The 16,305-nt window shown below is 47.2% G+C and overlaps 5 protein-coding genes; 2 read left to right on the top strand and 3 right to left on the bottom strand.

The window, feature by feature from the left end:
- The first annotated feature begins 12 nt into the window (after window positions 1-12).
- Window positions 13-4,301, top strand: CNAG_03710 (hypothetical protein). XM_012192014.1 has 8 exons: window positions 13-807; window positions 1,335-2,467; window positions 2,532-2,678; window positions 2,726-3,244; window positions 3,300-3,616; window positions 3,670-3,788; window positions 3,843-4,052; window positions 4,109-4,301. The coding sequence occupies exons 1-8, from the start codon at window positions 626-628 to the stop codon at window positions 4,116-4,118; spliced, it is 2,637 nt and encodes an 878-aa protein (XP_012047404.1). The 5' UTR covers window positions 13-625; the 3' UTR covers window positions 4,119-4,301.
- A 48-nt stretch (window positions 4,302-4,349) lies between these two features.
- On the bottom strand, window positions 4,350-8,001 carry CNAG_03709 (hypothetical protein). XM_012191797.1 has 20 exons: window position 8,001; window positions 7,770-7,946; window positions 7,654-7,702; window positions 7,483-7,596; window positions 7,403-7,433; window positions 7,097-7,353; window positions 6,985-7,038; window positions 6,882-6,935; window positions 6,688-6,825; window positions 6,540-6,644; window positions 5,812-6,487; window positions 5,717-5,757; window positions 5,570-5,671; window positions 5,406-5,513; window positions 5,336-5,355; window positions 5,250-5,279; window positions 5,104-5,182; window positions 5,033-5,047; window positions 4,930-4,987; window positions 4,350-4,867 (listed from the first exon to the last, which is right to left on the bottom strand). The coding sequence occupies exons 2-20, from the start codon at window positions 7,865-7,867 to the stop codon at window positions 4,791-4,793; spliced, it is 2,106 nt and encodes a 701-aa protein (XP_012047187.1). The 5' UTR covers window positions 7,868-7,946; window position 8,001; the 3' UTR covers window positions 4,350-4,790.
- Window positions 8,002-8,537: 536 nt separating this feature from the next.
- Window positions 8,538-9,945, bottom strand: CNAG_03708 (signal recognition particle subunit SRP72). XM_012192013.1 has 5 exons: window positions 9,731-9,945; window positions 9,438-9,673; window positions 9,319-9,387; window positions 8,964-9,272; window positions 8,538-8,843 (listed from the first exon to the last, which is right to left on the bottom strand). Exons 1-5 carry the CDS (start codon window positions 9,888-9,890, stop codon window positions 8,676-8,678), a joined length of 942 nt encoding a protein of 313 aa, XP_012047403.1. The 5' UTR covers window positions 9,891-9,945; the 3' UTR covers window positions 8,538-8,675.
- Window positions 9,946-10,193: 248 nt separating this feature from the next.
- Window positions 10,194-13,011, top strand: CNAG_03707 (efflux protein). XM_012191796.1 has 6 exons: window positions 10,194-10,990; window positions 11,044-11,393; window positions 11,449-11,627; window positions 11,691-11,869; window positions 11,920-12,015; window positions 12,068-13,011. The coding sequence occupies exons 1-6, from the start codon at window positions 10,335-10,337 to the stop codon at window positions 12,465-12,467; spliced, it is 1,860 nt and encodes a 619-aa protein (XP_012047186.1). The 5' UTR covers window positions 10,194-10,334; the 3' UTR covers window positions 12,468-13,011.
- A 571-nt stretch (window positions 13,012-13,582) lies between these two features.
- CNAG_03706 (serine/threonine-protein phosphatase PP1) lies at window positions 13,583-16,160 on the bottom strand. XM_012192012.1 has 9 exons: window positions 15,994-16,160; window positions 15,653-15,844; window positions 15,303-15,435; window positions 15,112-15,243; window positions 14,825-15,055; window positions 14,595-14,771; window positions 14,393-14,544; window positions 14,207-14,341; window positions 13,583-14,157 (listed from the first exon to the last, which is right to left on the bottom strand). The coding sequence occupies exons 3-9, from the start codon at window positions 15,355-15,357 to the stop codon at window positions 14,095-14,097; spliced, it is 945 nt and encodes a 314-aa protein (XP_012047402.1). The 5' UTR covers window positions 15,358-15,435; window positions 15,653-15,844; window positions 15,994-16,160; the 3' UTR covers window positions 13,583-14,094.
- Between the last annotated feature and the right edge of the window lie 145 nt (window positions 16,161-16,305).

The following is a 16,305-nucleotide window of genomic DNA, read 5'->3' as shown; positions in this document are numbered from 1 at the left end:
GTTATTCGCAGTCGACAGTTGGGCCAACAGTTTTTGCCAGCGCCGAGCCTCTCTGCTTTACCGCCCACCGACATTTTTTGGCCGCCACTCGGCATTCTCGAGGAACAAACGCCTACGGGGCATCATCACCATCATCAGCAAGAATTTAATTTATTTGACCGACCAGTCGTCAGATATCAGCATCGGCTTTTCACCAGCAACCGCCATCACAACCACATCGCTACACGTCTCTCACGTCCCTGCCCCTTTCACCTCCAATCCATAAGCTGTAACCCTCCGCATCTTCCCTACAGACGCATTTCGCTCAAAACGTCACCAGGAGGCGCCAGAAACTCGTCGACAACTTCCTTCATCGCCCTCCGAAGTATCTGACTATCGTGACTGTCCTAGACGTTCACGAAGCAGACAAAGCTCCTTGGGCATTGTTATTACCACTTTGCCCAATCACATCGCTATACACTTCCTTGGCTGTATAACCCAAAAGCGTCCCGACTTTCTTTTGTGGGGGCATCGACTCACCCTTCGGCATCCATTGCAACTCTCAATCGTCCAGTTATAGACTATCTTCCCGCGTTCTTGCCCGGGAGTATACCTAGTGATTCGAATTACCCCACAGCTATCTACGATGGCAGACTTTGACTACGGCTTCGCTAGTCTGCAGACGCCTCCTGCCACCGCTCCGAACGGAATCGCATCGCGATCTGCTTCTGCATCAGGTGCAAACGATGAAGGTTGGCAAACCGCGACGGATGGGAATGATAATATGAAAGGAGATAACGGAGAAAAAAGAGGAGGCCCGAGCGCTAGGTAAGTGTCTGTTTCGGTTATTTTATTATCGTATCTGGAAGTTGGGGCATCCTTTGTATGTTGGGAGTTTCTGGATGGGAATGTCTCGCATATTGGTTTCATGCTTGGGAAAAAATCATCCAGCCAAGAAAGGTTTAACAAGCGAGCCAACATGCTTCTTTAAAAGGTTTGCCAGCAGCAGGGCCTCCTTGGAAGAAGGGAGGCCAGTATTCGTAACTCAGACACTACGAATGTGCTGTTTCTTGCCTGAGGAACGAGGACCCGGCCCCAGGGGTCCGCCCTTGAACACCAATGCTTTCAAGGCGCGGACTCCTCGTTGAACGGGTTGGATTTGCTCAACTTTATTTTGTCGATCCAGGCGAACTTCGCCAGGTTGCCATTTCTCGCCTCACGTTTCTTTTGATAATATGCGATAAAGTTGGGAATTTGCTGACCATGTGCATCAAATCAAAACTCCATTCAAAATCATCAATAATGCCCCAATTTTATTTTCACACCACCTATGATCTTCATGCGACTTTTCACAGTCTTGGTGCAGAGGAAGGTAGCAATTTGGCAAGTGGGAGCGCTACTATGAACGCCCAGCTGCCTCTCGATCCCCGCTTTCCATATGCTAACCTACTCGCATCCGACCCCGTCCAGCCTTCTGATCAATTCCAGCCTGATTTACGCACAGGGTATCACCCGTATTATCTTGCTTCGGATCTCGCTGCAAGTAGTAACCCTCAGGAAAGCTCATCACAAGCCCTTCCCCCATCTCTTCAACCTTCTCAGGCTCCTCGCCGTGCCCAGATATCTCGCCAACAACATAGACTACACCCGTATCAAACCTCACAATCAAACATTTTGAATCGTCACACGACCGCCAGAGCGCATTGGGACGACGTATCCTCCCCAGATCAAGACCTTCAGGGACAAATCGCCTCGGCAAACTCCTCAGCGGCAAATACACCTCCTGGCTCAGTTCCTCCAGCTCCTCCTCCTCTCGCCGCTGCAGGCGCCTCTGACACCACTGAAGGTACTAATCCTAAGCCAACAGGACGCTCAGGGCAGAAACGACGAAAGAAGTACACTCGTACTCGAACCGGATGTCTCTGCTGCCGATCGCGTCGAATCAAGTGCGATGAGGCCCGTCCAGTATGCAAAAGATGTACCATTGCCAAGCGAGAATGTGTTTATCCTGACGGTACTGGAGGGAGTAACCCCGCATCCGGGACGGATGCACCTGGGGGCTCTAATAGGGGTAAAGGGAGGAGTAGCGGGGAAGATAGTGAGAGTGAAAACGATCGGTACAGGAAAAGCAGGCCCGGAAGTCCGTCAGCGCTATGCTATCCCCCAATCCCCAATGGCAATTTCGGGTATGGTGATGGGACCAACGTGTACGATGCGTCAGCTCTCAATATGACTCCTATGTCAGGTGGACTTGTTGGAAATGCGATGGGTGGAGGGATGAGTTTAATGGAGATGGGAATGGCTCAACAACAACAACAACAGCAGCAACAACAACAACAGCAGCAACAACAACAACAGCAGCAACAGCAACAGCATCAGCAACAGCAGCAGTTAGGTGCGCAAGGACAAGGCGGTTTTGGATCAGAAGCAGGCAAGCAAGAATGGGGCGTACAGCAAGGTGGTGCGCCCATGTTGTCAACTCCCAACTGTGTGTTTAATCAAGCTATCCCAAGATCACAAAAGGCAAGAGACGCTGACAAGGACCCAAAAAGTTCTTTTACCATGGTTCCCAACCGCAGAAGAACGAAGTTTAATTCTCCATTACTGTGCAAACGCCGCTTCCCTTCTCATGGCCATTCCGAGCGGCCTTAATCCCATGCTTGCTATTAATCTTCCTCTAGCTCTCGATTCACCTCGAGGTAAGCTACCAAATGGGTTAATCGATTCGCGAAGCTGATCATCTCAGGAATGAATCCGTCTGCTGATGCCCTTCGTGTGGCCCTTTTGGGTATCGGCGCTATCCACCAAGCATTCCTTCTGGCTCGCTCTGGTGTTTCCAACCAGCAAACCGCTGCTATGTTCCAATACGCATCTACTCTCCGAGATACAGGGAAAGAAATGGTCCGACGCGCTGCTCACACTGGTACGACGGATGCGGCCTTGGGTGCCGCCACCGCGCTCGCCACTATTGACATCTTTTTTGGAGGCTCCAATTGGGAAGATAATTTTAATCTTGCAAAAGAAATGATTCGCGTCCGTGGAGGACCTGCAGAGATGCTCAAATCAAGCACACCGAAAACCCTTACAGAGGGAGTCACTGTCAGTCCAGCAAGGTTGATGCTTGAGGTCTTGGCGATCTACGAAACGTTTGGGTGTTTGACGACAGGTGAAGAACCTACGCTCATAAGCGAACATGGCGAGAACTGGTGGCTTGAGGCTAGTCGGTCGACATACGAGGAGCATTCAGTGGAGAAACAATTCGGAAGTGAGTTTTATGCCTTTCATGGCCGGATGACGGAGGAGACTCATATTATTCATAGTGTCTCGAGTTATGGTCCTTCTTTTCATTCGTCTCACTCGTTTGATCAACCGTCTTGCTAAGAGCAACATCAAAATCACAGAATCGGCCAGTTCGACCTCTTCTGCCAGTGACCCTTACCCTCAATTTGCTCTTATTCCAACTCCGTCGTCCACTTCCAGTCTTAACGGCGCAGCCTCCTTTGCGAAAGACAGTCTTATTAAGGAAGCAAGGCAGTTGAATAAGGATGTTGACACTTGGATTGAGAGCTTACAGCTTAGCACCTTGGAACATGAGAGGGTCCAAGTAGGAAATCGAGCTTATGCGCATGCGATGAAGGTGAGGACGATCTTTCAACGCTGAAAAGGCCGCGCTCTAACATTGACTGTCAGATCCTGCTTTTGAGGCGAGTCTTCAAATATGCACGCGACGACTCTCGTGTCCAAAGCGCCGCACAACAAGTTTTGCAGCATTGCTCTTGGTCGATAGCTGCCCTCGGCATGTCTATTGAGTAAGTGGATTTCTAAATTTGTCAGTCGCAAGTCAACTGACGGATTTTGGTTAGCTTGACTTGGCCGGCAATAATAGCTGCCTCTTGCGCCGATGGCTCTTCTCGTCAATGGGTCCTAACGCTGCTTGAAGGTTTCAAGAGTCAATGCTGTTTCGATATCGACACAGCAACGAGAATCATAACAGAAGTATGGAGGAGAGTGGATACTGGTGAGGGAAGGGCAGACTGGAAGGAAGTTTGTGACGATTTAGGGTTGCGGGTATTGTAAGTCCTTTTTGTCACTTTTTTTATTGAGACATTCAGAGCTGACGATTCGACAGATTGTGTTAAATTCGAATCTTCTACGTTCCGAGCTGGATGCGCTCAATAACATCGTCAGACGCCGCCATCCGGATCAATGATCGTAGCAAACAAGTTGGAAGGGGGGGGGTCGCAGTAGAGCATAGACAACATTGCATCTTACAAACAATCATCAATACTTACATTTACATCATGCATTGATCATTCCCTCTGCTTTGCTTGGTTCATTTTGGTGCGGACGTCGTCAATCGCGTTGCAGATGAATCGCAATACTAAAGAGGAATTGCATGAGAACCAGATGGGTAATTACTCGATTGTATGTGAAATATGGCATAAAGATGCTCTACGCATAGAGGTTTCTGATTTTATGAATAATTGGCATGAAAGGTTTACTTGATGACTGAGTGCGAAGTAACAGTGAAACGACACATACAACTCGCCATGCCTCGTGGATGAGAAATGAATGAATTATGTCGGAAAATAGGGATGCTGAACAGAAGTTTCACAACTGAGATGTTGAAAAAGGATAGTTGCAAAATAAGATGAATAAACATCAATTTCGAAAAGAACGAAGCCTTCATTAACGAGATGGAAAGATTGTAAAAAAGACCTGCAAAGTAGCTTGCACCAAAGAGACACAAAAGCCACCCAAGGATGAAAAGTGACCCAGTTAGGAGTGCCGAAGAGTATCGTAATGACTGATTAGAAGCTGTGGCCGAAAGAGGCAGATGTATAATCGTAAGGGCGGTTTTGCGAGTGGAAGAGAGATGAAGGCTGGGCTGAAATCCTCATGAGTCAGCAATCGAACAGGACTCTGTTGAGGCGATTTTTTGAAACGCACTTGAGAAGATGGAAGTTTGTGAAGGCCCAGATCGTTCTCTCACAGCCAGATTATCGGACTATGCGATGATAATCAGCTGATTTTTCATAGCATTTCACCCTACATCTGGAAAAGGTTCCTGACAGTAACTGTCAGCGAGGTGAAGATGCGAATGAATCAATGCTGATTGCCTACCGGTTGACCCTTCAATGTTCCACTAGAATAGAATATTTGAGGGCGCCAAGGCTCGATGACACCCATTACGGCTGAATTCCTATAAAATGCCCGTCAGAGCCTAAATTCACACAAGTAGTAGTTTAGACAAAAACAACAATACCCACCTAAACTTATTGATAAGGGCCAATTTTCCCCTGTGATCAAAAATCTTGTCAGCTTATTTTTTATACGTGAATGTGCCAGTTATTACTGTATATCCGCGTACGACACCTTTCAGGACAAGTAAGTAGAGGCAACGAGCATTAGAAACTGCGACACACTTGGAGGACCTTCTCACTGGAAAACAAGTTCCATTTTTTCCCTACGCGCACTTGAATGAAACGCAAAAGTGATTGGACAGAGCAGAAGTTGACGAACGCATACCCCACCTGCAATATATTTAGCCACATGTGAAGCATATTTCGACATACGCCTCTGGACTTACATTGCAACAGTTCTTGAAGTCAAAGCGCAGGTATACAAAGTCGAATTCTCCCCGAACAACTCCATTAAGGATATCAACCAGCTCTTGTCGAGATAATTTGTTCTGTTTCAAGCTTAGCATTGTCAAAACGGATCTATTAGGACTCACGGGGACATCTTTTATCATTACTGTTGTGCGACTATCCAGACCTTGATAAAAATTCGTCAGTAACTATTGACTTAGGCTTAAAATAATTACTTCACCGGCCATAATCCTCTCCGGGAATACCCTATTTTGCTCCGGAATAGCTTTACGATCATTGGCGTCCCAATGGCCACCTAAGCCTTGCTTCTGCCTTGCTCTTGCCGCCATATCCGCGCGGTTGACAAGACCTTGGACAGTACCAGCCTCGGAAAGCCTTCTTGATAGGGACAAGATGCGAGGAGGGGTTTCGTAGTCGGAAGACGATTTGTCAAGCGACCATGAGGCAGACGAGCTATAAGCGAAATCTGGAGTTCCAACACTTCGTTTCGACGGTGTCAAAGAGGTGGGGTGAGAAGAAAAGAAGTCATCTGTTCTGAGTGTATCTAGGGTCGTGTTGGAGGACGTTCGCAAGTTTAAATTGCCCTCTGTGATATGAGTCAGGTTGAGGGCGTCGGATGAAGTCGATTCTAGCCGGGGCACGCTCAGACAACCAGGAATGTAGGCCGCAGACCCCAAGGAGAACGCTCGGTTATTTGAAGGACGGGAACAAGGATATCCTCTATTCCTATGATCATGGTAGTCAACACATAAGAGGGCCTGTCCAGCAGTCCGGCCATTAAGATCCGTGATAGATTGTGCAGCGTCACGAGTATCGTAGAAATCGACAACAAACTCTCGCCCATCATAACCAATAGGGTCAATCTTGCGAACGTCTCCTATCGATTGCATAACGTTCTGCGGTTTGTGAGTCAGCCGCGCAGGTTTGACATTGGATAGATGTACGCACCTCCATGACTTCCGTAGTTACAGGATGCCCGCCCTTGATCTCAATCTTAATGGTCGACTCAGAAGACTTCCAAACTTGATCCCACGCCCCTCCATGACCAGTGACCTAGAGATAATTAACATCAACTCTATTATTATTCCTGACTTACAGTCTCGACCACATCTCTAGTGACTGGCATACATTGAAGGTGAACCATAGGATGTGCCACGCCGATGGCGACCGGACCTTCCTGAAGTCGTTCGTAAACTTTGAGGTTCTGTCTAAGATCGTAGAAAGCGACAATGATCTTCGTAGGTGGGGAGTCAGATGATGAAATGGACGGCACAGCTTGTGTGAACTCACGCAGCCTTTACTTTTTAGATGCTTTACGATAAGGGCTTTGAAATCTGCCATATTCTACCAAATAGATAAGTCTGTTCTCTATCTAAAAGAAATCTAGACTTGCCTGAATCATGTCCCGAAATTCAAACTCGCTAACGTCATTGGGCACCTGGGTAATCTGGATGGAGAGGTGAGTTACGTCGACCAATAACCCTCAGGTAACATATGATGCTCACGAGCAGATATCTTCCCAAAGTCTCAACTGAATGCCCTGCGGAGGCGCTGGTGGCTTTGCCGGAAAGATAATTGAGCTCATCGCTACTATCAGAGTATCGTCGATATCCGACAAACCGGGGGGTGTAGGGAGTATGAGGTGTGTTATTCGAATTGGCAGTGAAAGAAGACTTGGAGGTAAAGGGTGTATTGGTTAACCCGGGTGTAGTAGAGGGGGTGCTGGCGAAGGAAAAACGGCGAGGGGTCTGATAAGTCCATTCTATGGATCCGGTTAGTAGAGCTTGGCAACTGCGGCTGGATGACCTCACCTTCTTTCTTCTTGCTTGGAGTAGACCAGGCCTGATGCAGTTAGTCAGGCGCTAAAACGGCCAAGTGGTAACACACTTACCTCCACTCGGGTGGGGGAAATCTCCTCATCATCGGTGACTTTGAGCTTGGACAGGTCAGGTGACCAGGGCTCAGGAGGTATTGGAACATGACAGAATTCCTCCTGGGGGATTGTCTGTAAAAAGGGCAAATCGGTTTCTAATTACGGACCCTGCATGCAGCAAGTACATACCTTGGCATACCCAGTGTCATCGTCCCTCACATCAACGGGTAACGCTTGGCTGCACATGTTCAGACTCTTCCATCTGCAGTACGCCAAACGAAGTGATGCCTTTAGACTAAACTCACTGATTGCTAGTCTCCTCAGGCTTCCTGATAGGGATGGCAAACGGTCTAAGAGGCTTAAGAGGCTTAGAACTAGGGGAAGCATTTGCTGAATGAGACATTGTCAGGTTATGTGGGTAGCGAATCTACGCGTGATGGTAGGTAGGAGGTTGTTAAAGGCAGTTGAGCGAGATAAAGTGTCTAAAAGAGCAGCTAGGGTTATCAAACGAGCGTAATGAGATAATGAGTGTGTACTTTAATGGGTGAGGGAAAAGGATCAGGAAAAGAGAATGAAGGTGAAGAAGCGGATTATAGAGAGGAGAAGGTAGATGAAAGTGGGCAGGCTTTTATAGCGTCCTGCTAGGTGACCGGACTGAAAACTCTCACGGGTTCCAAAGGATGGGTGATGGGTCAGGTCCTAAAATCAAGTCTATCGCGCACGGTTCTTGAGACCAAGAATCGCGTATTTAAGCTCCAGTTAAATAGTAAGGAAGTCAATGTGAGGACGGTTGGTCGGTTGGTAGGAGAGCGACGACGGTGTGTGGATGGCAAACAGTATCTGGGCTCATTCCACCTTCCTCATGCCATTTGGAACTCCAATGGTCAACAGTGGGGGTGCAGATTGGCGTGGATCGTGGATGCCAAATTTGATGGCGATAAACTGATGGGGCTTGTGCACAGAAATCAGTCGCCTTACGGGCGTGCAGTAGTACAGGAAATTGGGTGTAATTAATTGCTAACTAATCGTCATCCGTCAGCTATGGGCTCATGGGAAAGGAGGTTTATAGAGTTGAAGCTTATAGGGGCAATTCGTCCCATTTCTTTTTTATTTATGGCTCGGATGACGGAATTCGGTTTGATGGAAGAACCGGAGCTAGCTTCGCCAAGCCTCACTACACTCCTACATGCTGCATGGCAAGGCCACAATCATTATTTCCTTTTACCTTTCTTGCTCTTTCCGCCACCGCCACTGCCTGCAGAATGACCACCAGTACTTCCCTGCGTGAAGCCCGTGCCCATACTCTCCTTGGCGCCCTTCTTTTTACTTTGAGCAGTAATATATGACAATCTTTGGCGGAAGGGAATCCATCTTTCAGGCTGTTGGCCCATGAGTCACCGAAAATAGTTGAATTCCAGCAGTAGGGATGTGGAGGTCGCGTAGGAGGGTTGGGGAATAAATACAATCAGCGAGCTGGCCACAACAAAAGATAGACCTACATCTTCTGTGAATTCCTTTCCAGCAACAACCCCCTTAGGTAACTTATGCCTAGGCCTGCTTCTCTCATTCTTCTCTTCCGGCGCCTTGACTGTTGCCGTTTTCTTTTCCACAGTAGCTGCCAGACCACCTGATGACCAGCCAGTAGGCAAAGAAGGCACAATAGTCTCAAGGTCTGCAGTGTTCATGGGGGTTTGAGATGTGGAAGAGATGGTAGTGGAAAGGTGAGAATGGTATCCGTGAGTGTCGAAGTCGAGGTGCGCTGTGGTAGCGGATAGGTTGGTGACAATATCAGCGTGTTCTGGGGATGACTTTTGTCGAGTTAGCCTAGAAATCAATGACACTCATGACACTCACAACATCGCAGTCGGCAAGCATGCCCTCGTAAATCTCTTGCGCCTGGCTGTACTCGCCTAGCCGATATAACTACATGTGGTCATAAACAGTAATTCGATGAACCCTATCAGATTACTCACGATTTGCGCCTCTAAATGGTCCGTCTTACGGCCCTTCTCGCTCAACCCCTTCAAGACTTCCAGTGCCTCTTTCTCCCTATGAAGTCTGTACAAGCAATATGCTCTTTCAAAATCAAGCGATTGTTCATTAGACGGATGGTCAAGAAGCGAGAGTGCAGAGGTATAATCGTCGGTTTGAAGGTGCAGGAACAAGAGGGTCTGGAAAGCAGTTTGGCTTGAGGCGTCAAGGGCTAAAACTGAGAGGAAATGTCATTCGCACCAAGCTTCGCAGACCAACTATGGGGAAGACTCACTCTTCTTACAGGTTTTGATGGCGTTTTCAAAATACCCATCATCCACTTGGTCAGTCAAGGCACGATACAGTTTAGGCAAGCGTTCCTCTGCTGGCCGTGGAGGCTTGGGACTGAATGGTTTGCGCTTTGGCGTTGAAGTAGGCTTTGCAGGTGGGGCCATTGCTAATCAAGCTCACAAAGGATGTACACGGAACAGCCGCAGAAATGAACAAAACTATCCATACTGTATGAAGACGACGTGACGAACGTTGGGTGTTTGTGGGGGCCGAGGCGCAGTTATCAGCCTCATAATAATCCATTCCAGAATCAGTCTCATTACAACCTGTCTCCGCTGTTTGCGGTGATAACCGACTTTTTTCGTTCGCTCTTTCGGGTCAAATAATGACGCGTGCATGCAAAGGCGCGGATAATAAGTAAGGAGGAGGAGGTTCGGGTACAGTAACTGCTGAAATAAATAGGCCTGTTTTTATAACACTGCGGCCTTCTATCGGATCGGCGTCTAAATTTCTTATCTCAATTCCATGTGACCTGTTGCAGGGCATCAGCGCAGTCTTTCCTTTCCCCACGTATTCCATAACGCTATACTGACAAGTACTATGCGCCAATGTCCGGTATAATTCCCCCCTTCCAAGGTCAATTTTCAATTGAGGCTCTCGCCCCCAAAACCGAGGGGCCGGCGGCCTCTTCCAGACAGGTATCTTTGCCGCCAGATCCTTCGTCTATGACTCTGTGCGAGTCACGATTAACAACGGCGTCTGGAGAGGTAAAATTCGAAAAGACGTCTACTTTGGGAACCAACATCAATTCTTGTTCTTCGAACGAGTCAAGGCAAGAGAGAGGTATCCACGAAGAGCCCCCTGTCCAAGCCCTCCAGCGTTTGCCGTCCAAGACAGCAACAATAGAGCATTCCAACCCAGCTCGGCTATCCACCCCTAACCTAATAGCTATCTCCGCTATTCTTACATTCACAATGTGTATGTCTGCCGCTGGTCAACAAACTCTCAATATAGCTCTTCCTACCATCCAGACAGAGCTCGGCATGTCTGAGTCCGACCTGCAATGGATAACTTCCGCTTATACCTTGACCAACGGATGTTTTCTCTTATTGAGTGGAAGGTTAGCGGACATTCATGGGAGGAAAAAAATCTTCCTGGCAGGAGTGACTTGGTATGCGATCTGGACGCTCATCGGAGGTTTTATGAAGAATGGAGCGGGCTTGGTCGTCACGAGAGCTTTAGCGGGATGCGGAGCCTCCATGAGGTTAGTGCCATGACACACAGCTTGTCACAAATTTCCGAGCTAATTTCCTACAGTACTCCAAGCGCGGTTGGTATCATCGCACACACGTTCACAGGCCGAGCGCGATCTACGGCATTTGCTTCTTTCTCTGCTGGTGCCCCTGTTGGTGGCGCTCTCGGTTTGATTCTCGGAGGTCTTTTCACGTCTTATGTCAATAATACGTGGCGCGGCGCTCTCTACTGTGTAGCCGGTCTGGCTTTTGCGGTTTCCATCTGTGCATTCTTTTTGGTCCCTAATGATGGCTCTCATTCCAGCGATCGCCGTGTCGACTGGATAGGCGCCGCTTTGGTGACCGTAGGCTTAATTTTCTTGCTTTTCGCCATCAGCGATGGTGAAAATGCACCGAATGGGTGGAAGACCAGCTGTGCGTAACTAATATTTTCTTTCTGTGTGGCAAACCATGGACTGATCGTTGGCAGATGTACTTGCACTTTTGATCATTGGCTTCTTCCTCGTGGTGGCATTCTTCTTCTGGGAAAGATATATCATTAATAACACTACTCGTCCGCCTCTTATGCGCCTTCAGCTCTGGACCCGAGCTAAGGGGAGGCTCGCATCAGTCTATTTTATTGGTTTTGTCGCCTGGATGGGGTTCACAGTATGTGTCTGCAATCGAGATGGAAAAAAGTGTTTAAAGATGCTAGCTGACCAGATTTTTTAGTCCTTGTTCTATCATACTACATTGTTTTACCAGCAGGTACAAGGAACCGGTGCTGTCGGTGCCATGCTTCGTTTTTTACCCACCTCAATTTCTGGTATCCTCTGCAATGTGCTCGTTGCATTTTTAGTCAGCAAAGTTAAGACGCAGTATCTGGTTTGCACTGGACTTTTGGCGACCGGGTGAGTACCGGTTATAAACTTGGAACAGCATGAACTAATATGCAAAACAGAATAGCTAATCTGTTGATGGCTTTGTCCCAAAAAGATACGCTTTACTGGAGGTTACCATTTAACGCCATGTGGCTATCTGTCATGGGTGCTGATTTGTACGTCTGGTCATTCTTGACATGATATGATTCAACTAAAACCATCGTAAAGCCTCATGGCTACAAGCCTCATCTTTGTCGCTGCACTTGCCCTTCCAGACGAACAGTCTGTTGCAGGCGCACTTTTCCAAACCCTTATTCAACTCGGCGGATCCTTCGGTTTGGCAGTGACGTCTGTCATTTCTAACGTTCAAAATCAAAAAGCTCTTATGGCGGGGAAAGATGAGATTGAGGCTCGGTTGACAGGTTTACACGCCGCGTTCTGGCTTGGGGCCGCAATGAGTTTTACCGCCCTGGTTATTGCTCTAATCGCGCTAAAAGGAATGGGCACGATCGGCAAAGGTGCTAAGCGCGGAGAATTGTCTGAGCATAAGCATGGGGAAGATGAAAAGGAGGAAAAGGAGAAAGATGCAGTTCAAAGGCGTGACGAAAATGATGATAAGACGGTCTGAACTATTATAAACTCCATTTAGGCACTTAGTAGGTACTTGACGGAACTTATGACTGACGGTGTATAATTAGGGTCATCATTTAGAGTATATGCATTCATAATCCTGTGCTTGAGACTGGAATGGCTGATGTTACCAAACTTGTGCCGGAAGCTACAACCATACGGCTGGAATTATCTAACTGTTTTAGCCGTTCTTGCGAAAGAGAGGGAGGTCGTTCGGGACAGGGCGAGGAACTGAGGGCACGGTGGATTCTACAAATCCGAAAGTACGCATTTTCTATATGCCGGAATTATTTGAGACGAACGCAACAAAGATATGTTCTGCGGTGCTGCTAGTGGGTTGATCACTTATTTGACTATGGAGAGCGGACGAAGGATAATTGAGTGCTCGTGTCTTCGCTCTTTGTGACGTTGGTGATGGGAAAAATACACGTGAACCGAAAAGAAATGGATAAAAGATGAAGGAGAAGCAGTACGTAAATGAGTTGTTTTTGGTAGTTTGTCTAGCCCTTTTATATGTGGTGATGAATGACATTCTTCTCGCAAGCAACGATCACGCAGCATACAACAACAACAACATACTACTACTACTACCATACTGCTTAGATATCCTTTTTAACCAACATCTCTTTTCCTCTTTATACATTATTCAAAACTCCGATTTGAAATACAAAGGAGAATGATAAGTCGAAAACGCAGATAAGAAGCCAGCCATCAATCACCACCAACAACGACGGTGCGGCGGTTATTATAGTAATATTTTCAGCAGGATTCGAGCAAAAATGACATATGAAAGTAGACGCGATGGAAGCTTGTTGTTGTTGACGCTAAGCATAATTGCCGAAAAATACATTTATAGTAAAGCTTCAGTCCTTTCATCAGAGTATTTGATGACGAATATTGCTTGTAATAAGGATGATGCTGGTTGGCGATGATCCTTATTGCTGCTTTCTTTCATCTCGTAATATTATAGTTATTAGAAAGAATGAAGTAAAGCGGTAGTCAGCTTCTTGTCGTTGCTGCTGCCGACAGTGGTATTTCGAGACAGAAAATTCAGAAAACGAGACGAGACCATTTGTATGTAACACGATAAGCGAACGAGAAGAACGAGAATAGCTATATATACTTTGACTATTCATTTGCTTATCAATATCTCATTACTCATTCGAATCATCATACAGCAAAACTTCCTGTCAACCTTTCTTTCACCATTTACTTTATTATCACGCCTTTCTTTTGTTCGTCTTGCCTTTACGTGGAGGGGTAACCGCTGCTAAGTGTCAGGTTGGAAAGTTTTGATGAATGTTGAGGGTCATCCAGTATAAGAATTAGATATTGGCCAAAGTAATGGAGTCGTGATATGGGTCAAGCAGGTAAGATTTCCCAACATACATCAGCATGAATTCTCCATACATCTCATCCAACCATCTTTGCAAACGAAACAAGCGCTGTCCAATGCAGAGGAAAACGAAGAATAGATGACGCTAGAAACGAAATGAAAAGATGGCTTTGGGTGCTGGGCTCTAGAAATTGGATGCCCAGGGGCTTTGTTGAATAATTGTACACAGTAGCTGTTGTTTGGGAAAAACAAACGAACTCAAGGAAGATGACGAGGGGAACGAAGATCACTAACGCCGTGCGCTGCCGCCGTATCCACCGTATTTCGGCTTCTTTTCGGCAGGTTTCAGAATCTGCAAAGCGTCAACAAACCATCAAAATCACAGCAATAAACAAGCTCACTTGGAAGGAACAAAGTAAGGTGTCGTCTACGCTCATCATGGCACCAGCATTATCAAATTCGCCACAATAATTAGGGGCAGAGAATAGAGTGACAAGCTGTCGCTTGGCGAAGAATTCGTAACCGTCTTCAACAACCTGATGCTTATTTAGCACACCCCCATACTTTTTGCAAGGGAGAAGGCTCACCTGATGCGCTCGACAAATCAAGTCCATATCGTGCTTTTGCAAGAACCGAGAAACAACGTCCGGACCAAAAGTGAACGAGACTCCTCGATCATTCTCGCTCCACCCAGTGATGTCCTTGTCCGGATCAGACCAAAGCAGGTCACAAAGAAGACCTAAAAGAAAGTCAGCGCCAGACGCATCCCGTGCCCAACATCGGACTCACCGGTGTCTGGAACATCTGTTGGTCGCATAACTCTCCTGATCTGCTCCATACTTTGCAAGTCAGGACTCAAACCTCCGTGCATTGTGAAGATCTTCTCGTCGATGATAGCCGCAATGGGGAGACAGTTGAAGCAGTCGGTAAAAGTCTTCCAGAGCTTGATGTTGTAGCGACGCTTGCCTGCTCAAGATTAGCTGTGCAAAAAAGGGGCGTCAATCATCAGAGCAACGCACACTCATCATAGAACCCATAGATTCTATTAATACTAGCGCACTCGTGGTTTCCTCTCAAGATGAAAAAGTTTTCAGGGTACTTGATTTTATACGCCAAAAGCAGGCAGATAGTCTCAAGAGATTGCTTGCCTCGGTCGACATAGTCACCAAGGAAAAGATAATTGGCTTCGGGGGGGAAACCACCGTACTCAAAGAGACGCAACAAGTCGTAATATTGTCCATGGATGTCACCTTTGGTTAATAATCATGAGCCTACTTCCAACCCCGTCTTGGCATTTCTGACATACCACAGATTTTGATAGGAGCTTCGAGTTCAAGAAGGATTGGCTGACTGATGAAGATTTCACGGGCTTTAGTGCAAAGGTATTTGATTTCGTATTCTGCCAATTGCACTGCCTTGCCTGGTCTGTTCCCTCGCACTGAGTTCCGAATAATATTGTCAGCTTCAAAATCTTTTTGGAGGGCTAAGATACCGCACCTTCTAACAGTCGGTCGATGACCGAGTCAAGATCAATTTCAGGCTGTTCTCCCATTTTATACGAAGTACGTTATATGTGATAGCAAAAAATAGAGTGACTATAGGGAAGCTGTTTCGATTATGGCGGTTGTAGCTGGAACGTCATTTTCGGTATTAGCGCCACCTTGCTGCGAGAATACGATATGCGAGTACGCCGGTCCCATTCGTATATCCAACCTCCAAATCCCTCCAATCGTCCCAATACACGCTCTCCTATTCGCAGACTTTCCGATTTCACAAATTCATGGTCTCCTCCGCCTCCGTCTTCGATTTCAACACCGCCAAGGGCCCAACAAGATAAGATGACTCACCTCCAAACGACTTGCGCTGAGTTCTTTATGGCAGTGTTAACGCTGGGCGATAAGTGAACCGACGTTTCAAGGAATGAGAGCCTTGAGATGAAGGAGACGTGGATGAGAAGGAAGCGGGGCTGATGTCGAATAAAAGTAAGGGGATGACGTCGAAGTCGGAAGTGAAGAGTGGGGTGGAGTTGTTTGGTAAAACTAGACGAGCAGGCGTGAAAATGAACGGAAAAGTTGGGATGGTCGTCAAGGACATAGTGGATGGAGTTAGCTCTTGCGCTTAAAGATACTTAAAACTGGCCACATCACGGGCGCCGACTCCAACTCCAGGGAAGGAGAAGAGAACTCACGCTTAGTGGGCCTGGTGCTGTGCAGAATACGGATGCGCAGGACTGGCCGTACGGGTGGCGAGATCGGCTGCCTGGATGGGCAACTAGGCTGAGGGTTGGATGTAAGGATATATGGTAGTAAGGAAGGAGATTTGTATGGAGAGCGAGTGAGAGCGCGCTGGAGGAAGGACTTCAACAAGGGTCACTGGGCGACTGGGCCGTAAGAGGGTGTGGCACCCCAAACGCCAGCTTCTATAACGCCGAGTATTCCCGTTATTCCTACACCACTTTAATAAACTGCGATCGATCCACGTTTCGTGTATGCATTTGTAC

Source organism: Cryptococcus neoformans, chromosome 2, assembly GCF_000149245.1.
Source record: "Cryptococcus neoformans var. grubii H99 chromosome 2, complete sequence".
Classification (NCBI taxonomy): Eukaryota; Fungi; Basidiomycota; class Tremellomycetes; order Tremellales; family Cryptococcaceae; genus Cryptococcus; species Cryptococcus neoformans.
The sequence above is the reverse complement of the archived record's forward strand: the minus strand, read 5'-3'. Positions and strand labels throughout refer to the sequence as shown.